Source organism: Chlamydotis macqueenii, chromosome 3 (genome assembly GCF_036417535.1).
Source record: "Chlamydotis macqueenii isolate bChlMac1 chromosome 3, bChlMac1.mat, whole genome shotgun sequence".
NCBI classification, from domain to species: Eukaryota; Metazoa; Chordata; class Aves; order Otidiformes; family Otididae; genus Chlamydotis; species Chlamydotis macqueenii.
The window spans coordinates 104882169-104905163 of NC_141558.1; the positions used below are offsets into that span (position 1 = coordinate 104882169).

Below are 22995 nucleotides of genomic sequence, written 5' to 3' on the forward strand. Positions count from 1 at the left end.
ACAAGTTTGGAATGAAGCTCTCCAGGAACAGCATGACTCTTGATTACGCACCAAACCTGATGCAGAAAACATGTAGTAATAGTAATGCTGTGGAAGAAACAGTTGAAGAAACCTGGTTCTGGAATAAATTTTAAACACAGATTTTATTTTCTTGTTAGTAGTTTTTAATCTCCTGTTGCAGTCGATGAGTGTATATATAGAATATATAGAATACATAGAATGGAATGTGGATGTTGCTTTGAATGTGCAATCAGTTAATTGATTTGTGATTGCTAGATTCTCGCTAATAAAAAGAAAGCACACATTTGTATTTATGCATTTGTATATATGCACTTATGTGTGCATGTATTTTGTGTATAAATATGTACGTATATATCCGTATGTTTATTACTTAGATAGCTTCCTTTATATCCATAACTTCATATTCTGCATGGAATGGAATTCTTTCCTCAGATAAATTTTACTGCTTGCTTTCCTGTTTTGTCTTGACTTTTAGACCTGAGCTTTTCAGCTGGGATAAAGTTCTAATGATGTCCCCAGTTGAGAGGCTGGAACATGCTTTCAGCACAGCCAAGAACCACTTGGGAATTGAGAAACTGTTGGATCCTGAAGGTAGGATACAGTTATTTTACTTGAAGCTTTTTGAGCTCTCTTGAAAGAAATTTCTTCTATTGACATTTACTATGAATACAAATTCCAGCAGTTTTGTGCCGTCATATTTTGTTTCAAGCCCTTAAATTTGTGTTTAAAAGAATGTAATTTGTAGGGTGAGGGTATGTCTGTGCGTGCATACACTTTGACTTCTTGAATGTTCAGGTTCACATTGACTTACCGTTCAGAGACAGTATACAGAAGGTAAAGTTAATACCCAGGCTTTGTTTTACTTTAGGCAGAAGTTCTACCACAAGAGTCTGTGCTTTTCAGATGAAGCAGAGCATTATTGTACAATGGGATAGTTTAAGAGCTCGTGATTCTTTCTTCTTTATGTATACACTGAGTAGCAGTAGCTGCCAGTGCTGTGAGTATTTACCCTGTAGGAATGCTTTCCAGGAAACTTTTATGACTCCTTTTTAAAATCCTGAGCTGTCGCTGTGCTTTGAAGTGAGCCTCCAAAGATTCATTCTGTAAGACAAGCTCTCAAACTTTATAGGCTCAATCGCCACCTTCTTAAAAAAACCCTGAAGTGTTAACTGAATGGATAGCACTCATAAACTGACAGATAAGCGAACCTGAGTTGGTGAAACTCTTTTCCACATGAAAAGTAAGAAAATGTACTACGACACCAGTGCTGGGAGTGGGGATAGATCCTAAGTGGAAGTGTTCGTTTATGCAGGATACTGTCCCTGAACTGCCTTTCTGCTTGGGAGATGCTCCAGAAGAATTCTCCCCAGACAGTTTTTATTCCTTAGTAACTTGAGGGTTGGGCTGTTTCTTCAAAAAGATCATGCCTTCTAATGTGAATTCACTTCTAAATGTAGAAAAGTTATTTTTAATATTTTTTTCTCCTTCATACTGCTTTCAACTTAGTCGGACCTGGCCTTTTAACTTAAAGCTTGCTAAAAGCTACTTAACAGGAGAACTTGTGATTTACACTATATGTAAAGTCTTAACTATATTCTAAGTAATGATTTAAAAAAGAACTTCATTTATTTTTCCTCATATCTTATCTTTTTGATGCAGATGTTGCTGTACAGCTTCCCGACAAAAAGTCTATTATTATGTATTTAACCTCTTTGTTTGAGGTTCTTCCTAAGCAAGTCACTATGGAAGACATCCGGGAAGTGGAGACACTTCCAAGGAGGTATAAGCAGGAATGTGAGGATGGAGAGTTCAACATGCAGCAGGTGGGTTGGTTGTCAAAGTCTGCCTGGCTTTTATTGAGTTGTAATTTTAGTTGATCTTCAGGCTTGTCAGTTATCTCTGGAACATGGGCAATCCAGTTGGGAAAATATGAAAAGTTGTAGCATCTTCTTTGTGATTGACTTCAGTTATTCTATCTTTCTTTTGTCTTCCTTTCTGATTCATGTACAAAATCCTGTGTGTTGAGGTATAAAGTTCCACCTGTGTTATGTTTTTTTCTGCTGCTTCTCTTTCTCCTTTGTTTTGGCAAGCTGGATAGGGTGGCCCAAAGTCTTTAACTGAGTTTGCCACAGGACTTGTGGTGCTAATGGGTTTTTATTTGTGTGTGTTATCCACTGTTAAATGAGCAAGATTAAATTGTCTTTTCTATCCAAGTTCTTTATTTTAAAATGGAAGTTCATTAGTGTCAATTGTAGCCCTTCTAATTAAAATGTACCCAAGGAATCTTATTCTATTTTTAGTATCTTTTGGGAAGACATCTTCTGTGCACTTCTAAGACATCACTTTTCTCTTGGCTGCCTAGGCTGTAGCACTTGAAGAAGAGCAGGGCGGTTCTAGAGCAGAGACTCCCAGCACGGTGACAGAGGTGGATATGGACTTGGATAGCTACCAAGTTGCTCTGGAAGAAGTTCTTACATGGTTGCTGTCAGCTGAAGATGCATTTCGGGAACAGGAGGAAATATCTGGTGATGTTGAGGAAGTGAAAGAGCAATTTTCCACCCATGAAGTAAGCATCTCTTGAAAACTTATTTGTTGGGTTGTTGGGTTTTTGTATATGTGCATGTAGCGGGGGGGGGGGGGGGCTGGAAGGGAAGCTGCAGAACTTCAATTTCCTAGTCCTTATCCAAAACCTGCTATTCCATTTCTTTTTTTTTGCTTTTGCTAAATTGAAAGCACCTCTAACTGAATATGATGAGTATGGGGTTTTTTTCTTTTTTTTTTTTTCTGTTGACAAATAAAATAGTTTCTTGAAGGTGAAATAGATCTTTCTAGGAGAACTTACAGTGGAACATGCTTTGAAACTTTAATGTTTGGGGGTTTTTTTTGGTGTGGTTTTTTTTTTTTTTTTTTTTTAATCAGCTTTCGGTGGCTGGCTTACTGGTGTGTACAATACAAAGACAGTCTGATCCAGGCTGATTTGTGCTTCGCTGCTGCCAACTACTAAAAAGCCTGGTCAGCCTTATGTCACTTGCTGTTAAATGAGGGCAATGCTGAAATTCGTAATTATGTTGATTTAATTCAGTGGTCTCCCTGTCATTATTAGCATAGTTTGTTGCAGAAACATGTGTGGGTGCTTCCAAATTACTGTTATTTCCAAATTATTTTGTTTTGGTTCTGTTCTAAGTCTGAACAAATGTTCTAATGTTGCTAAAAGTTTCAAGTGTCATGTTAGATGTTTTAGATTTCTCCTCTGTCAGCTTAATTTATATAATTGAATTTGAAATCTGAATCAATATGAAGAATTTTTTTTTTGTTGTGCTGCGGTTTTGAAGCCAAAGGAAGAGGTGTTCTGGATTTGTAGTAAATATGTGAATTTTTAATGTTGTTAACTCATAGGGTTCTATTTATTTTCCAATGATACATTTCAGATCTTGTTTTATGTTCTGTTGGCCATAGGTAAGTTTCTGTTTTATTTTCTAGGTGCCTTTGTTCAAAGACTGTCTTCTTACAAATAGCTTTTTCTCTGAGGTGGACAACTTTTTTTCCTCAATTAGGAGGCTCCAGCTCATGGAGAATCTTGTATCATAGAGAGGAACAGGTCTGCCTGTTTTTTACTGGCTATTTTACTGGCTCCAGAGTTTTTGTAGCTCGTGGAGAACCTTATATCATAGAGAGGAACAAGTCTGCCATGCTTATATATTTGATGGTGTCAGCTCATTCTGCATCACTGTTTCAAACATGACAATTTATTAGGACATTTACAAGTTTATAAACTCTTGTAGAAGCTCACAGATCACAGTGACATGGCTGGTTGTACTGTTTCCAGGGTTTTATGATGGAACTGACTGCGCACCAGAGCAGTGTGGGCAGCGTTCTGCAGGCTGGAAACCAACTGGTGGCTCAGGGGAATCTTTCGCCTGAAGAGGAGTTTGAGATCCAGGAGCAAATGCTACTGCTGAACTCCCGCTGGGAGGAGCTCAGGGTGGAGAGCATGGACAGGCAGTCCCGGTGAGTCATGCCGCACAACCTGTCCTAGAGCTGCAGGACTGACCTCTGTACTTACTGCGTCTTGGAGGAGTTGGTTTGCATCCTTTTGTAAGGTTGTTTGTTTTTTTTTTTTTTTTAAAGAATTAACTCTTCAGCTTGTGACATGAAATCCACCTTTTTCATACTTTCCAAGGTGAAACAAAATAAATGAATGTAACTGTGGTTTTTTTGATTCTTATATGAAAGTATTTTGTGACTATTATGTTATATAAATGTGCCAGACTAAATAAATAGTATCTACATGCAGTAGTATATAAATGTGTTTTAAATATTGTTTCAGTAGTTTAGGTTCCTCAATAAAGCATACAGTAGACATGGATTGCTATGTGTGTTTACACAACTTAAAAGCACTTGGAAGAATTTTTTCCTGCCTGTGGGATATCAAGCTAAGAGCTGCATTTTGTTGCAGCTCTCAGCAGAGGCTCTGTTAGCGGCAAATCCCTGTTGCAAGAAACAATCCCTAATATAAATTGCATAATTCACTTACTTTTTTGTTGAGAAACACACACAGTTAAGTATCCTAGTTACTTAACTTAATGGTGAAAACTTTATCTGATGCTAGCTAACTGGTTTATGAATGGCCTCCTTCCTTCCTGTAGGAACTAGAACTTAGTCTCTTTCCCTGGGAAAACTGTTTCTGAAATAACTCTGCCTGTGCTTCCCCCTGCAGCCTGCATGACATGCTGATGGAGCTCCAGAAGCAGCAGTTGCAGCAGCTGTCCGACTGGCTGACAGTCACAGAAGAGCGCATTCGAAAGATGGAATCTCAGCTCTTAGCAGAAGATTTGGAGTCCCTTCAAAAACAGCTGGAAGAACATAAAGTAAACCTTTTTGTCTGTTATGTAATACGTATGGAAGAAGTAGCTGAAAGATGTGTATGTTGGTGGGTTCCTTAGCTGAGAAACTTAATTGTGTCAGAAGCCATGTGTGGCTGTATGCTGAAGGGCTGCATTTGGTATTTGGAAAAGGGTGATGATTGGAAGTTTCTGGAAGCGCTTTCTTAACTGAACACTTGAGCACTTATTGCTATAGCAGAAACTGTTATCTTCGCTTCTTGCAGGAAGCGAGATCTGTAGGGGAAGTTATGGTATGCTCACTTTGTGCAGGAAATGAGGACTCTCCAAGTCATGCTTGAGACTTGCAGATTAAAATAATGCAGGAGTTAAAACTATCAGGCAGGGCCTCCCAAGTCACTGATTCCAGTCCCTACGTTTAGAGGGATTGTATCCTAAGCGGGTGCATAGACGCTGCTCGCTAATGTGTGCAGTGTTTTGGAGGTGGCTTGTCTCTCAATTAAGTTTCTGGATGGGAGTCCAGCCTTTCTAGCCTGCAGTGGTTTTTTGAAGGAGAAAGATGACCTTTTGATACTTGTCATGGTTGCAGCTTTGGTTTTCGTACTCAGTACTGAGGCTTGGCCTCCTCCCCAGCATGGGACATACCTCACAGGGCAAGAACTGCAGAGTATTTTTAGTCTGTGTGTAATTTCCTGTCCCACATTTGGATTCTTTCCTCTGTCTTTGAAGTCTGGGGAGTTTGAGGTGTGTTGTTCACGGAGCTGCTTAGGATGTTCTGGGATGAAAAGTGATATTTACAGTACTGTAAAGGTATATTGATCTTGCAGAGATATTTCAGAGGTAGGTTTAACCATGGAGTCTGTTCTTCTAAAAGTTGTACGAATATTTGAATGTACTGTTTATTTTCAAACGAATTGGAACTGTATACTGTCTGCAATTTTTGACTACTGCCTTTGAACATCATGGTCGATTGTGGCACTGTTGATACTTAGAAGAATTGTCAGCTATTAGAAGACAAATGTTCTTAGTGGTTTGGCATGCCTTATGATACTTGCTTATTAGCAGTAATAGCTTTTTATAGAAACACATAAGCTTTCTTACCTATAAGAGTAGACATATAGAAAGTCAATGCAGTTATCGTATGATTCTCCTAGTAAAGTATGGTGCATACAGCTTAAAGTGCTCCTTCATGTTTTCCACCACTTTAACAGAATGGTGCATTTATTTAAACTGCACGGTGATTCCCAGTGGTAAAACCTATGCTTAACTGTTGAATCTGAAGTACTTTCCACAGCAGTTTTGTAAGTCACTATGGCCAAATTAGCAGATTAGCAAATGTTTTCAAAGTTGGTAACCTTTGATTTGTTCCTCTAGAACCTGCAGGGTGACCTGGAGACAGAACAGGTGAAGGTAAACTCCCTGACGCACATGGTGGTCATTGTTGATGAAAGTAATGGGGAAAGTGCAACAGCTGTTCTGGAGGAACAGTTGCAGGTAAAATGTGAAAGCTCTTTTTTAACTGTAGTAGCAGGCACTTAAAACTTTTGCATATAATTGTTAATCAGCATTTTTTTTTAAAGACAATTTATGCTAGACAGTGATTTAAAGTAATATTTTTAATAGTATTTTTTTAGATATTAGGAAGAAATTTTTTTTACAATGAGGGTGGTAGAACACTGTAACAGGTTGCCCAGAGAGGTGGTGGTGCCCCATCCCTGGAAACATTCAAGGCCAGGTTGGATGAGGCTCTGAGCAACCTGATGTGGTTGGAGATGTCCTTGCGCCTTGCAGGGGGGTTGGACTAGATGACCTTTAAAGGTCCCTTCCAACCATAATGATTCTATGATAAGTAATATTAACATAAAGAATTATTAATAAAGAATTATTAAATTTGCTTAGGGTAAAACCTGCAAAGCTCAATTCCTGATAAGTAAAGTTATCCACATTCCCAGTGAATTAGACACTTTTGTAGTGTATCCTTTCAGCAGTTTCATTAAAACAGGATGATGCACAGCATACCTCTTATTTCACATAAGTAATTTTCATTGGGAAGCTAAAATATGATGGGAGAAATATTTAAGGACATGAGCGTAATTTATCTAGGGAATATAGTGTGGAGTATTTTCCCACTTTTGTCAGAAGTTAGACTCTAACCTAAAGTACAGAGAGTGTGAAGTAGAGTTTACTGAAACAGAATTCATGCTACTTTGTTTGCTCCTTTTGAAGTCAATCAGATAGCTCACTGACTTCAGCAAGAGCAGGGATAAGGCCATAGGTGAATGCTCTTGCAAGTTTTAACCTCCAGCTTTGTGCAATACAACAATGACAATTACTGGCAAGGAGGTAGCTATAATGTAGAAAGAGGTTACTATGAAGTAGAAATTATACTTTTGAGTATCTGATTTTTGAGTTTGCCTGTGCGGCTCATGAATATTCATGAGTGTTTCATGCTTTTTGTAGAGGCTTGGCGAGCGATGGACAGCAGTTTGTCGTTGGACTGAGGAACGACGGGTCAAGTTGCAAGAAATTCAGCTTTTATGGCAGGAGCTGTTGGAAGAGCAGGTTAGTAGCTCTTCAGTTGCCAAGAGTGACCAGTTGATTTGTGGAGGGAAAGAACCAAACAAAAACCCTCAAACCCCTTAGTAGGGTTTAACAATTCTCAGAAAAAGCCTTGAAAAACTAGATTTTGTGTTACTATTTGAGTTCCAGCATTTCTTGAGGATTAGAGTAGCTGTGCAGCACAGGAGAAGAGTTTTTGAAAGTTTAAGAAAGAAAATTTTGTGACTCCTTATAAGATAATTTCCAAGGTAGCTTGCAAAATAGCCAAGAAGTAGTAATGTCCATGATGGCGAAATGACAATGAATCACTAAGTATTTGGTGGCTTGGTAAATTACAGAAATTTTTCTAATTAAGATATGTGTGCACAGTACACATGTACACACAGATACATGTACACAGTTGTACAATCAACTAGTCAATAGATGTTGTTTTCAAAATCAGTAACATAAAACATTTGATCAATAAAGTGAAGCATGCAGCTTATCTCATTTTGCTAGGCAAACATTTGAATTGTGAAGATGGCATTATGACTTTTTCCTTGCTTTGATATCACACATTTTATGTACATATTTAAATACACTGCTCAAACACAAATTAACCGATGGCATAAAAAAAGAGTAACACAACTACATGTGTTAGGTTTACATGCCTGGTGGTAGAGCTTGTTTTGTGTCTCAGTTTAAAATATTTGATGGCTTTTCCTTTGAAGGTTTTACTGAAATTGTTTCGTTTTCTTAAATGATGGCATTTATCACTGTAAGCTATTGTTTAAACTATGCAGTACATGCAGATTGTTTAGACATTTGAAAGAAGTAGAACAGTGCTGATATAGCTGTTGCTGTAAGTTACAGCATGGTTTCTTTGATAGGAATGTTTTGTCTGCATTTTAGGGGGTTGCATATGTGTTTGTCCCTGACCCCTCCCATATCTATTTGCAGTATATTGATAAGTTGAACTTGCAGCTCATGTAACCTTGTTGTTAATATGGACTCAAGGTTCAGATTCTGGTTTATCCAATGCCAAGTATCTCTCTCTCTCTCTATATGTATTTCTTTAAAATGCTGCGTTGGCATATGTCTCTGAGTTGAGAAATGAGGATTCCTCAAAAATCTTTACTCTGTGTGTCAAGGTACAGACTTCAAGTGCTGTCAGTTTTGATGATCCTATGTGAATATGTTTCTGTTCTCTTCCACCCTCATTATTTGTCTGGGGAAAAGTGACCACTCATTGACTACTGTTAAGAGTGTCATCTTCTGTTGGAGTTTCTTTGTGTTCCACTTTTTTTGATTTGTATGTAATTATGTTGCTCTGTAAAGGTGAAAAAAAAAAGAGTGTTTATTTAATGTACAATGTCAGATAGCAGGTAATGAGGAAACAGAAGTTTATTTTAGGTGGTTTAGGTCAGCCTATGTTTGCATTCATTATTCGGCTCTGAACAATGCACTTATTACTAACGGGTTTGAATTACAATTCTCTGTCCTCAAAAATTATCAAGTGACCTACAAAAATTGCAGTTTGAAACTAATTAAAAACTTTAATACAAACACTTTGTTAACACAAAAGTAACTAAAACATTTAGGTACTATCACTTTCCATTTCATCCAACCAGATGGAGAGATGAGCAATAGCGATGCATCAGCCTTTTTGTGGCTGCCTAGAAAACATTTGGAAACCACACTGCCAAGTCGACACAATTCTTACCACTCAGGAAACAAATTCCTTAATCAGTGCCAGATATTTCTTAGCACTGTGATAATTATGTTTCAGTTTTCTAGGGAGAGTTATCTGACTGCTGATTTAGCAGAAATTAATTGAATACATTGAAGGGTTTTTAAGCTCATCTTACGCATAAAATATGTTGGCTGGGATGCCAGCATGATCTTTCCAGAGAGTATGTGGTGGTATAATTTTGTTTCTCACAGCCTTATGGCATTTCCACCACCATTGTATTAGCTGCCTGTACGTTTTGCGTGTTGGTTTACATTGGCAATGTAAACTGCCTTAACCCTTTGGCCCAAATGTTGCTGTAGTCGGTTCTGGGACAATGCCAAAAATATACAGCTAGACTGAGGAACCTAGTGGCTGTTGTAAAGTGTGTTATTCAAAGAACAAAAAAGCCTGCCTTTCTTTTCTTTTATTTATTTTTTTTTAAACACAGAGGGGTAGCAGTGTGTCAGTGGCTATGCAACAGAGCTTGACAGAGCTGGGTGTTCTAGTCAATGGAAATGGCTGTGCAGCAGCAGCAATATGTTGCAGTGTAATATAATGTATAAAATTCTTCCTGATACTCGATGCCAGTTATTGCTGGAGTTTCCATAGGAGTGCTGTGTGACTGAAGAGAAGTGAGACCCGGGACAAGTGGAAAAAGTTCAAGATCCCTGAGTTAGTACTATCCAGAGCAGAACACTCCAGCTTTCAGTAGTTAATGAGATAGTATTTGCTGAAGTTATTTGCAATTGGACGTGGGTGCAGTAAACAGAGAAGTGACTAATTAATATCAGAGTCTTTAACTGACTGCCTGGACTAAAAGAGCTCTGAATTACCAGTGCTGTAGCTTCTGAGAGAAAACGTTTGTAATGGCTGGTTTTGGGTCACAAAGAAGAGTGGAGAATAGAAGAAAGTGTAAATACTTTTCTGATATATTTAATACTAATATAATTTATAGGTCCTACATCAGCTTTATGGTGGATATCTAGTTGCTATAAATAGCTTTGGGGGGAAGTGTGCTGTGATATATTGAGAAATGGTTTTGTTGAAATTGTTTTGCTGGAAAGTATTGCTTAGTTCTCTGATCTGATTTTTTTTTTTTCCCCTTTTATGTACTATTTTTGTTAATGCCAACTGAAATGCCTGCATTGTAAAGACTGCAGAACTGTGCTTTGCGAACGCAAAGGACTTAAAGAAGGAATTGTCAATAGCTGTTTGACAAACGTGGTGTTTTCTTCTGCTATTTTTCTTATGATCTGCAGTGCTTATTGAAAGCTTGGTTAACTGAGAAAGAAGAGGCTTTGAGTAAGGTGCAGACAAGCAACTTTAAAGATCAAACAGACCTGAGTGTGAATGTTCGAAAACTGGCAGTGAGTATCACTACCCTGCTCTATCGTGTTCAAATCTCTAAGACTAAGTGAATGGCAAATTACCAGTTTGACCCCAGTAGGAGCTGTGAATGCATGATACTTTGGAATCCAGGCCAATATTATCTCCTTGCCAGATTCTTTCACTTGAATTTTAAGAATGTGTACAGCTTACGCCATGGCCTTTCCAGGTTGGTGTGCCAAACTTTGGAACAGCTATCCTGGGTTTTTGGCAGGGTTTGGAGTTTATTGCAAGGCACTGGTCAGCTGTGTTTTGTGAAGTGTGAAAGTGTGGGTTTATGGTTTTGGTACTATTTTTCAGTTGTTGGTGTTTAGTTTTGGGTTGTTGTTGTTTTTTTTTTTTTTAAATACATTGGATGCTACTGATTACTCTAGGAGCTGTTTCAGGGATGTGCTCTTTTTAAGAGTGTCTGTTAGTGCTTTGTTACGTAAGAGAACTATTTTGAAACTTGTCATGTATCTGACTCAATACATTTCTCACCCTCCCCTCTAATGGCATTAAAAGCCAAGGGGTAGCAGAATACTTGATGTTGTCTTTTAATGTTGTCTTTGAACTCCAGATTTTGAAAGAAGACATGGGTATGAAACGGCAAACACTAGACCAGCTGAATGAGCTAGGTCAGGATGTGGCCCAAATCCTTGGGAATGGCAGAGCGTCCAGTAAAATTGATCAGGATCAAGAAGAACTAACTCAGAGGTGGGACAGTTTGGTTCAGAAGCTAGAGGACTACTCTAACCAGGTACGTAACAAGGCTTTATTTCTAGATTACTATTATTAGATGTGTGCAATGTGTGCAAACCTCATTGATATAGTCAGCAAAATTGCCCAGACAAGTTCTTGGCATCAGACTAGAGAGTTAGGTGAGTGCTCTTTCACATGGGGCTGATTTTTTCTGCTGACAAAGCTATCTGTGTTTTTTGGTCTTCAAAACTCCAAGTTGTTAACTTGACAAGTACTATTACTCCTTTCTCACACAGACTAAGCTTCATTTTCTGATGAGTAAAGCAGGCTTGCCATGTATTATCAATCAATGCAAATGCTTTTAAACATTTTAAGTGTGCTGGCACTGGATTAAATCTGATACTAAAAGAAAACACAGACAAAACCCAAAAGCCAGAGTAGATAAATAAATGGGAGTCATACAAGCATTTATGCTCTGTGAGTATGATTTCTCATCTGTTGAAAATAGAGTAGTTATTTGTTTGATATATGACAGTGATAGCCAAGCTGGATTGTTAAATGTTTATTTTAGTATTTTAAGTGCTTGGTAATGTTTCTGTTTAGACAGAACTCCCATTGGCTTTTGTGAGAATTTTGTTTGACAGTTTTATGACTCATATGTCCCTTTTTTGTGATAATAAAATGTTATTATGGTGAAGGCTGTTGCACTGATTCACGATCCATTTAGCGTATAGTGAATGAGTTGTGCAGTCTGAGTAGGGGTCCGTTTCAGACATGTGGCTTTGATTTCTTTTTGCACTTGAGTCAAAGCAGTGGAGAATGCCAAATCCTGTCTTCATCTTTTCACTCCCCCTAAATATCAAGCACATACTTAGCACTTAGGGGTTGATTCCCATGGGACTCACTTTATAACCCATTAAAGAGTGTGGAAGATTTCTATTGACTTGAGTGGGTTTTTTAGGTCAAATCCACTGTGTATCAGCTCTTTCTGAGATCTAGGCTTGGTTTTATGGGGTATGAGTACAAAATATAGAGGTATGTGTTAATAAACCCAAAAGACCTTGGTTCTTTCTGTAAAACAAGCAATTATGAAAGAAAATAGATATAATGATTATGTTGTTGATTTAGATTCATTTGGACTGGCGTGAAATTCCCGTTGAACTGAGAATTTTGATGCTTGGTTCCCATCTGTAAAAAGAGAATAACGAAGTTTTTCTCTGGAGTGCATCTATGATAAAGGTGCTTCGGTGTGGTCATTTGTAAGACTGAATGAATGGGCTTTTATGATTGATTGAATAAAAGGAACTAAGCAAAAGCAACTCGGTTTGTGTTAAAAATGACATTTAACCCTTTTGCTAAATTGTTTTATATAGGTAACTCAAGCTGTAGGAAGTATAGGGATGTCACAGGTTTCACAGAAGGCTGCTGCAGAAACAATGCCATTGAAGGAACAGGTAGCAGTTAAACAGTCCAGACAGGAGTTGCCCCCACCACCACCCCCAAAGAAAAGGCAAATCCCAGGCGACAGTGAAGCAAAGAAAAAGTAAGTAGAGGTCACTGCCATTTTCCCTTGCTCACTAGGTACTACACAGACTAACGTCTCCTGGTCTTTGCTTTTATTCTTCTTTTATGCAAGTGAGGAATACTGAAGTTGTAGTTGTGAGGCTGGGTTTGGGGAATGAGAGGGGAATGTTATGTACAGTCTTGATTTCAAGAGCAACAGAAAGCCTGCAGCTTCCATTAATTTCGGTGGGGAATGGGAGGGTTTTAGTTCTCAAAAAAGCAGATCTTCAGTCGTTTGTACCTCGGCTCTTTTGCTGAAAAAGAGAATTCATTATATTTACTTTCTTTTGGAAAAACATTTTCTCATCTTTGGTTAAAAAGTGTTGCAAAAGTGACAAGTATTTTGATTTATTTATTATTTATTTCTAAACTGTATAAAATACATGGGAAAAATGGGACAAAGTGCACAAAAAAAAAAGGCTCAGAAATCTATTCCATCTCCCTGGTATTTAGTAATAAGAACAATATTACTCCTTTCAAAGTTATATCTGGAGTGTTTGACTGATTTGCATGTATAGAATCTTAGAATGGTTTGGGTTGGAAAGGACCTTAAAGATCATCCAGTTCCAACCCCCCTGCCATGGGCAGGGACACCTTCCACTAAACCATGTTGCCCAAAGCTCTATCCAACCTGGCCTTGAGCACTTCCAGGGATGGGGCATCCACAACTTCTCCAAGCAACCTGTTCCAATGCCTCACCACCCTCTTACTGAAGAATTTCTTCCTTATGTCTAATCTAAATCTACCCTCTTTCAATTTAAAGCCATTACCCCTTCTCCTACCACTACATGCCCTTGTCAAAAGTCCCTCTCCAGCTTTCCTGTAGGCCCTCTTTAGGTACTGGAAGGCTGATGTAAGATCTCCCTGGACCCTTCTCTTCTCCAGGCTAAACAGTATTTAATAACATGTGTTGCATTGCCTTTATTAAATAGCATACCTAAAAATAAAATATTTGTTTCAAGATAAATTAAGAAAGTAAATGCTGTTTACTCATAATTTTGCTTTTTGTGCTTGCCTGAGAAAATGAGCATTTATTCGAGGTGTCACTAGTTTAAACCTTTGGCAGGTCATTTAGGGAGAGGATAGAGGGCTGTGTCAAGAGCAGGGAGTCGCTGTGCTAGGTGCTGTCTATTTGCACAATGAAGAAGATTTGTTCTCTTCACGTTTCTGGAGGAGTAATGGAGGTTTGAAGGGATGAGGAACTTACCCAAACCCTCTTGAGGGCCCTGGTCAGACCATTCAAGCCCTGGTGTGGGTGGTGTGTGCATGTGGGTGTTCCAGAGCGATGAAGCAGTCAGCAACCCATCTGTCCCTTCTCTTTGTCTCACAAGTCATAGAAACTATTTCAGACTTTGAAAGCAAAAGTGATTTGATCTATTATCTTTTTTTCATAGAGTTCAAACTCTACTAAGGACAGGGTCAGTTAAAATAGGTTAAACTTTCCAATGCTTTTTCCTGATCCCAGTTACTTATGTTGAAACCAGCAAATGACCAGTAACTAGAATTTTGCAGGTTTTCCCATGAAAACTTTGAGTGACTAGCAGTGACTTCTGCATTTGTTGATAGGCTGTTATTCCATGTTAAGATTACGTAGAATTAAGTAGTATAATTGTAGTATGACCTGACTTGTGGTCTGTACAGTATATCTGTCCTTCTCTCCAGTTCTGTGCAGTATTGGTTAAGTTGGGAGGAGTTTGGTTTTTTTTGTCTGTTTATTTTTGGTTGTTGGTGGTGGTGGGTTGTAGCTTAGAGGCTTTAGGCATAAGAAAGTTATGTTAGTATAGACATGTCCACTATAGCCAAAAATATTAAGCTATAAGTTAATTTTTACTCAACTAAACATTCAAAAAGGTTTGTCCACTGTTGCCACCATGAGTGGCTTAAGCTGCTTGCTTTTTCTTCAGACTAAATAGTGTTGAAGACTTCTATGAAATCTAGAACTGTAGTTCTTATTTGTCTTGTTTCTGAGGTTTAGTTTATTACTTCCAAAATACTCAGCATTGAGAGGTATCTTTTGTAACATATTAGAAGAAACAGTAATAGTTTGCATGAAGATGTGTGTAAAAGAATTAGGAAATAAATTGCACCATGCATTCTCAGTTTGCTCCCACAGGCTAATACCTCTTTACTAATTTTACTAATACATAATTTTTACTATGGCAGGTTTTTGTAAGTCTGTCTCTGTCCTATTGCCTCTGAGTAGTAATATGAGAAACATGAATCTTGTGTGCAGCCTTGCTGTTTTGGGATGGAATGATGTGCTGAACTGCAAGATTTCTGATTTTTAAGACAGAGTGACTGAATAGGGAAAAATGACCAAAAAACCCAATTGTCTGACCTTTTAAACCAGGTTTGATGCTGAAAGTGCTGAGCTCTTGAACTGGATTTCAAAATCAAAATCTGCCATTCAGGCCACAGACATTAAAGAGTACAAGAAGATGAGAGAGACTTTGAACATGAAAGAAAAGTTGAAGGTAAAATGGGGAGAGCGAGAGTGTTCCAGTGAATAGTGTGTTTTGTCTCTCTGGCTGTCAGCTGGAGCTGTGGGCTGATCCACATGCTTTGTGGGGATTAAGTCCTTTAGTTAAATCATTTCGGAACTGGACATACATGGAAATCTCTTGCCAGCTGGACACGAATTTTTGCTGGTGTTGGGTTGCACAATCCACAGGAAAACTTAAAAACTATGTATTACTGATTATATCCTTTGGAGTTCTGATAAATGTCTGTCTTCAGTATTAATATCTTTTCCACTAAGCAGCATATTTTGGCTTCATGTTTCACAGTTGGAGATGGACTTGATTGACACCACTTTTATAATTTTAACATGATGGGCCAGTGGGCTGCTCAGAGATGCCTTGAATCATGCTGTGACATTCTGCACACATCATACCTCTCAGGGTCCTAAGTGGTTCATTGTTGTAATGTTCAGGCATGTTGTTTGCTCTATTAATTTTTAGAGAAAACCTGATAGTTACAACTCATGTACAATATTACTGACCTGCAAGACAGAATACATGATTTTACAGGATCTGGTGTAAGCCATGAAATAGCCATTTTGTCTTCTGTTCCTTCGGTTTCAGGAATGTGTTCTTGCTTTTTTTGGTCCATGAGCGTACTTTGTTAATGAAGGCTTACTGGAGCATTAGCAGGACCTGTGAACCTGCTTTCGGAATCAAAGACAATACTTAGAAGGAGTCTACTTATAGATATTTTTAAGTGCTGTAGTGCAAAATGGTGCCAGTAGGAATGTTTGGAATGTCAGTACTGTTGGAAATAAAACCCAAACAACCCTCCCAATAATTTATTTATAGAATTTAGGCATGTTTGTAGCCCTTTATAAAATAGGCTCCAAGATGAACACCAGGTTCCCATGGACAGCACTGTTTTTAAATGATTGGGCTCTAAGGGGATAGGACAGTGTTTGTTCTTCCCAACTGTTCAAATAAATGCATGCTTCTTCCAAATTCACTGTAGCAAGTCTAAACCAAAATCATGACCTTGGACATCAGTTTTGAAAACATTTTAATTTGGAGATAGTTTGTTGTGATCACAGAGGACACTGAAGTTGTGGTCTTGTGGCCAAGGAACTAATCTTTCCTCTGTGGATGTATTCTACCTATTGGCTGACATTGGTACATTCACCAATACGTGTAACTTGAGGAAGGAACTGGTTCCTCTAAAAATCTTGGTAGTCACATAGGATTTCCCTCACCATTTCTTTATGAGGGAGAGTGAAGCACTAGATCTTATGAGTGGAATACTACCGTGCTATAGATCTTGCTATTTGGACTTCTAGGGAACAGGTTGTTGTTCCCTTCTACTGGAAATCTCAATAGAGAGTGTAGAGATGAAGGGGCTATTTAAAAAAGGTCTTTTCTCCACTGGTTCACATTAAATAATTACAATTTTTGATCACAAGTGACTTGTTTTAGCTAGTGTCCCAATATCTAATTTCACAGAACAGGATCACATAGCAGGATAATCAGCCCTTTTAACAATATTTTATTCCTGATGTTGTTGTACTAGTCTCTTGTTTCCCCGGTACTTGTGTGAGCTAACTCTTTTTGCATTTGTTCTCCGAACAAACAGAACTAACATGCATCTTAGAAGGTGCTGTATCCAAGAAAACTGGAATATGTTTTGACTAGTAGTGGGAAAATACATGTTAGGACACAGAGGCGGGAGTCAAGAAAAATTACCCTCTCTGAAACTGTGTTCTCTTGGGGTTCACTTTGTAGGTGATTGAAAAAGAAAAAGTTGAAAAAGGCCAGAAGTTAGATGAACTGAAACGAAGTGGACATATTCTTTTGGAGCAAATGGGAAAGGGTAAGCAACTTGAAGGTTTTTTCTGTTTTGTGATTTATTCAGATGAGTTGCTGGGAAATAATACTGAAATACGCTATCTCCAGTTAAGCATAGCAATATATTCCTTCCCTCTCCCTCCATTTTCTTTGCTTCAGAGACACCAGTCATTGTTACCATTACTAATTATTGATATGTGTTTTGTTTTTATTAAAGCTTATAGAAAAGCAATATTAATATTCTTTGTTTACTGTGTGTGTTCATTTGAAACATTTTAAGGGTTATTTTTATAGAAATAAAAATAATTTCTTAAAATGGCAGTAACATGCGTTTGGGGGGAAGAATTTAAAAATTGATTTAATTTTAAACTGTGTGGAGATTTTAAGTATAAAATTTTAAAATATAACTGTCTTAAACAAGTGGAAATTTTGAAACCAAATTTAGGCTGTGTGTATATCTCTTTATTCATAGTTTTCTCTATTTTTGTAAAAACAGTATGTTTTGATGATACACTCACATTTTATAGCTCAAAAGCAAGAGAAAAGCCTACATTCTTGAGAAAATGATTGATTATCAATTAAAACACTTATCCCTGGAAACTTATAATTAACATCAGTGAAAGTTGGATCTTTAAGCATTGCCAAAACCTTGTTTCATAACATGTCAAAACTCCATCAGTGAAACATGAGTTGCTCCATAAAAGAGCTGTTCGTATCATCCAGAGACACTCTTTGAGATCTGCTATGCACTTGGCTTCTGGTGAAGTTGCTGTGACTGGTAGCATTCAGACAGGTGACAGGATGTTATCACTCTCCAGCATACTGACCAGCATTTCTTTTGGAAAATGTTGATTTCCATTGAATTTTCCAATTGTCACATTTTTTTTCCAGCCAGTCCTTTTGCCTGGCTGCCACAATTTGCTAAGCATTTTGAATCCTCCCCTCCTGGCCTACCACAGCTGGAGCTTTTTACAGTGGGTGCCATTACCCTGAAGCTGATGGCTGGAAGCCACTGATTGACCTGAAGTCTGGATTATAGAAATTTGTAGCGGTTCCTTGTCTTCAAACCTGGACATAAATCCTCCCTCCCTCCCTCTCTCTCTTTTATAAACCTTTCCAGCTCTGATGGGTCATGGCTGTGAAAGCAGTATCTGTTGATCATTAATGAGAAATGCATAGTCCAAAACCTGCTTTGTATCAGCAAAAAATAAGATACAGAATTTGCTTTCTTACTGTTTGACATCTTGAAGGTTGAGATCTGTAGAAAATAAGCAATCTACAGCCCCTGGCTGCTAGTATGTTTTGTCCAGCTCAGAATGACAGCCCTTTTCTCCAAAACTAGACCCAGCTACGCCTGTGTGGAATAGCGCACAGCACTGGCATGCATGTGTATACATCCATGTCTGTCTTGGGGCGTGCACAGGCCATGCCGTAATGGCAGTGACAGATCGTTGCGTGCACTCTCCTCTTGTGGGGCTGGTTGCAGCTGCTGTGCTTCTGTGTTGCAGGTGTGCCAGGTGTATGGCCAGTGTGTGAAACACAGGGAGGATCTATGGAGCGGAGACTCCAAGTGCCCTTGTAGAAGCTGTCTGGCTGCCCTGACCAGGGTACTGGGCTTCACTGATGCTAAAGCAATGCAGCAAAAAACCCCTCCGAGTGAACCCCTCCTTATACTCCGATCTAAGTTACAGAACTGTTCAGTTGAAATGCCCCAAATATGCCTTATATAAAGGCATGAAAGAGAATCTGCATCAGAATCTTGTAATGGCAAGAATGCATTTTGAATACACAATGCACTGAAGCTTCTTCATATATAGCAAAATCATCAGTTACTTCTGGCACTTGAGGAAATAAAAGAACAGGAGGAATGGGGGGGAGGTCTGTTCGATTCTGCTGGTGCCTCTTCAAGTAATGCATAGATTTGTCAAAAAGATGATTTAGCAAGTGCTTCATGTAGTCAGTGTGAGTGGGAAATAACCTCATGTTTTGCTGGGTTGCTTTTGTAACTAGTTGTATTATCTAGTTATTAACCATGTCTGCATGCTCCCTCTCTCTCCCAGGCCCACAAGATTTCCCTCTATCTTTCCAAAGAATTTAATACTGCCTTCCTACTTGCTGCTTCCCTTTTTTTTTCTGTGGAGTCTAGAATCATGAAAAAAAAAAAAATCACTGAAAGCTTGCTTAAATACAGCTTATTTGACTTAAAGCTACATATCAACATTTAGACACAAATCATGATGGTGAAGAGAGTCATGATGGTCAAGAGTCATTCTTATAAATTCAAAAGTTGTCAAAGGGAAAGAATGGAAGTGGAATATCTCACTCTTCATTTTACTATTAATTTGGAAATAAAAAGTTGAAATACTGTTAGCAGTAAGTACAGTTTTATGGATGGTGGACTTGGAATCAAAGCATTTTGCATGTTACTGCAAACGTGCACCGCCTTTATGTGAAGAGAGGAAAGGTTGAATGCCTGTTAATTAAAATGTGTTGCAGTTAATATAACAATAACTTATATAATCTTTTTAGAAGGACTTTCTACAGTGGATATAAAAGCTGTGATGGAGAAAATATTGTCGGGGTGGAAAGATGTTGTTCAACATCTGGAAGAAGCGACCAGAAAGATAAAGTATCAGGAAGATATAAATGCTTATTTTAAGGAAATGAATGAGCTTGAGAAGGTTGTAATTGAGAAGGATGGCTGGCTTAAAAATGATGCTGCTTCAGCATCCCAGCCCTCAGCAGTCCTGAAAGACTTATGTCAGGTAAGTCTGGCAAAACTTGTTAATTTTGGTTGGAAGCTGTTAGGAGCACAGAATAGCCCAGAGGAGCTTAGCTTAGTCAGTAAGGTAACTTAAAATTTCTGAGGTATCCAGGGCACCCAGTTTAACTGGAAGATTTTGGTACCTGTGTCACAGGAGTACTTTAATGTCGTTGCCCTAGTAATGTGGAGGAGCTCTACTGCATAAGCTTACTAAAATCTGTGTGTTAGCAAGGCAAGTGTGAGATTTGGTTTTGTTTCTGATTTTTCACAGCGGGAGTTAACTCATCTTGTAAGCCTGAGTCCACGGTTGGAACACCTGAAAGCCACCTGCAAGGCACTCACCACTCAGCCCATGCCTCCAAACTTCATTCAGGAGAGCTTGAATGGTTTTCTTGATCGCTTCAAGTTGACTCATCAGAAACTAGAGGAACGTCATCAGCAGCTGAAGAAAGGTAAGAATATATACATTTGTTTGTTTTTTTTTTTTAAACATAAGCCTTCCTGATACTTGTGTTGTGACTTTTTTAGTTTTTTGAGCTGATTGAAAACTCACTGAATTCTGGTAGAGTTTTCCTACTGATTCTGGAAGGCTTTGGGTCAGGATGACAAAAATCTTTTTGTTCACCTGAAAGAATATTCATATGACCTCCTTTGTGCATACTACAAAATATACCATTCCATGGTGTTAAAAGTGGTTATGCAAGGATGCAACATTCCTGGAGCTACGTTTAAGGAATTAGCAAAACATATTTAAGGTGAATAATAGAGTTTGAAAAGCTGCGTGTCTCTAATATGTACAGAAATAAATAATAATACTAGAAATGAAAAACGGAAGATTAGGAGAACCTTGTAAAATTGAAGTATGCATGTGAAATTTATTCTTTTTCGTAGCTGCTTTGAGCACATTAGTCATACATAATTCCTTTTGGAAATTTCATCTTTGAAGTGATTTGGAATCTGGCTTACTTTTCAGGCACTCTCTACTTGGGTTTTTGTTGCGTTAAAAATTCCATTATGAGCATTCAAACCAGTCATGCTGGCTTCTAAAGGATTTTAAATGTAGTGCACAAAATATGTAGCTCTGTTAATATTTTGCAGCTGAATAGCAAGAGCACAGATTTTTTCCTTAGTTTTCATTTTATATCTGAGGAACTCAAGGAAACATTTTGCTAATGACCCCAAATGGAAAAGCATTAACACTTCATTCTGTGTGTAATAAAAATAGGCTCAATTAATAAATTGTTAGGCCATCTATATAATGTGTTGCACCAGGCCTACATGCTTCAATTATATCCGTACAGAAAACTTTATGGATAACGTATGTGTCTGCCATGCTTAAATTACATTTATTGTAAACTGTGAGGAAGATTGTTTTGACTGTTCTGAGTTCACGTACTTTTGAATTATTTTATTGGCATTGTGTATTTTAGTAGTTATTACATGATATGTCAAATGCTTTGCACAAGTCATCTACCTGGACATATGCATTCTGAGTTCACGTACTTTTGAATTATTTTATTGGCATTGTGTATTTTAGTAGTTATTACATGATATGTCAAATGCTTTGCACAAGTCATCTACCTGGACATATGCAAAGCATTTGACATTGTCCTGCATGACATCCTTGTCTCTAAACTGGAGAGACATGAATTTGACAGATGGACTACTTGGTGGATAAGGAGTTGGCTGTATGACTGCACTCAGAGTTGTGGTCCATCCAATGGCTTGATGTCCAAATGGAGACCAGTGATGAGTAGTGTTCCTCAGGGGTCCATGTTGGGACCAGCCCTGTTCAACATCTGTGTTAGCGACATGGACAGTGGGATACAGTGCACCCTCAACAAGTTCACCGATGACACCAAGCTGTGTGGTGTGGTCATGCAGGAGGGGAGGGATGCCATCCAGAGGGACCTTGACAGGCTGGAGAGGTGGGCCTGTGAGAACCTGAGGAAGTTCAACCAGGCCAAGTGCAAGATCCTGCACCTGGGTCATGGCAATCCCAAGCACAAATACAGGCTGGGCGGGGAATGGATCGAGAGCAGCCCTGAGGAGAAGGGCTTGAGTATGCTAGTGAACAAGAAGCTCAACATGAGCTGACAATGTGCACTTGCAGGCCAGAAAGCCAACCACATCCTGGGCTGCATCAAGAGGAGTGTGCCCAGCAGGTCGAGGGAGGTGATTCTTCCCCTCTACTCTGCCCTGCTGAGACCCCACCTCGAGTACTGCATCCAACTCTGAAGCCCCCAACATAAGAAGGACATGGACCAGTTGGAGCAAGTCCAGAGGAGGGCTATGAAGATGATCAGAGGGCTGGAGCACCTCTCCTATGAAGACAGGCTGAGGAAGTTGGGGCTGTTCAGCCTGGAGAAGAGAAGGCTCTGGGGAGACATTATAGCGGCCTTCCAATAGCTAAAGGGGGGGCCTACAAGAAAGACGGGGAGAAACTCTTTAGAGCCTGTTGCGATACAACAAGGGGTAATGGTTTTAAAATAGAGGGAGGTAGATTTAGATTAAACATAAGGAAGAAATTTTTTTACACTGAGGGTAGTGGAACACTGGCACAGGTTGCCGAGAGAGGTGGTGGATGCCCCATCCCTGGAAACATTCAAGGCCAGGTTGGACAGGGCTCTGAGCAACCTGATCTGGTTGGAGATGCCCCTGCTCCTTGCAGGGGGGTTGGACTAGATGACCTTTAAAGGTCCCTTCCAACCCAAACTATTCTGTGATTCTATGATTCTATTGTTCTATGACAAAAATACTCCTTAATTTTTCATGCTACACATCACTTGAGGCATTATTACTATATTTGAACCAGTTATTACTTAGTAAAATCACCTTATGTATTGTAGTATGTTAAACTTGTATTTGTGTGTTTTTTGAATGACAATTTGTCTGCAGATTGTGTATTGCTGAAGAACAGAGGGAAATGTCAGTTCAGGATTTCAGTTGTTGTCTTGGTTTTGGCAGGGGTGGAGTTAATTTTCCTCTCAGTAGCTGGTGTGTTTTGGATTTTGTGTATGAAGAATGTTGATAAAGACACTCTGATGATATGAGTTGTTACGATTGAGATCAAGGACACCATCCTGCTTTCCAAGTGTTACTAATTTGCAGACACAGGAAGCTGGGAGAAAGACAGACAGATTAACAGACCCAAACGGGCCAAAG

General features: G+C 38.7%; 1 protein-coding gene across 1 annotated transcript in view; it reads left to right on the plus strand.

Moving 5' to 3' along the window:
- The window catches only part of UTRN (utrophin), a 356589-nt gene that overhangs the window by 46871 nt on the left and 286723 nt on the right, over nucleotides 1-22995 (plus strand). Inside the window, exons 7-20 of the mRNA XM_086743718.1 lie at nucleotides 497-612; nucleotides 1681-1844; nucleotides 2384-2587; nucleotides 3848-4029; nucleotides 4739-4889; nucleotides 6237-6356; nucleotides 7323-7424; nucleotides 10392-10499; nucleotides 11078-11257; nucleotides 12573-12742; nucleotides 15113-15236; nucleotides 17004-17091; nucleotides 19596-19831; nucleotides 20102-20282. Of these exons, the coding sequence (XP_086599844.1) occupies nucleotides 497-612; nucleotides 1681-1844; nucleotides 2384-2587; nucleotides 3848-4029; nucleotides 4739-4889; nucleotides 6237-6356; nucleotides 7323-7424; nucleotides 10392-10499; nucleotides 11078-11257; nucleotides 12573-12742; nucleotides 15113-15236; nucleotides 17004-17091; nucleotides 19596-19831; nucleotides 20102-20282 (2126 nt within the window). The remainder of the gene's footprint in view (nucleotides 1-496; nucleotides 613-1680; nucleotides 1845-2383; nucleotides 2588-3847; nucleotides 4030-4738; nucleotides 4890-6236; nucleotides 6357-7322; nucleotides 7425-10391; nucleotides 10500-11077; nucleotides 11258-12572; nucleotides 12743-15112; nucleotides 15237-17003; nucleotides 17092-19595; nucleotides 19832-20101; nucleotides 20283-22995) is intronic.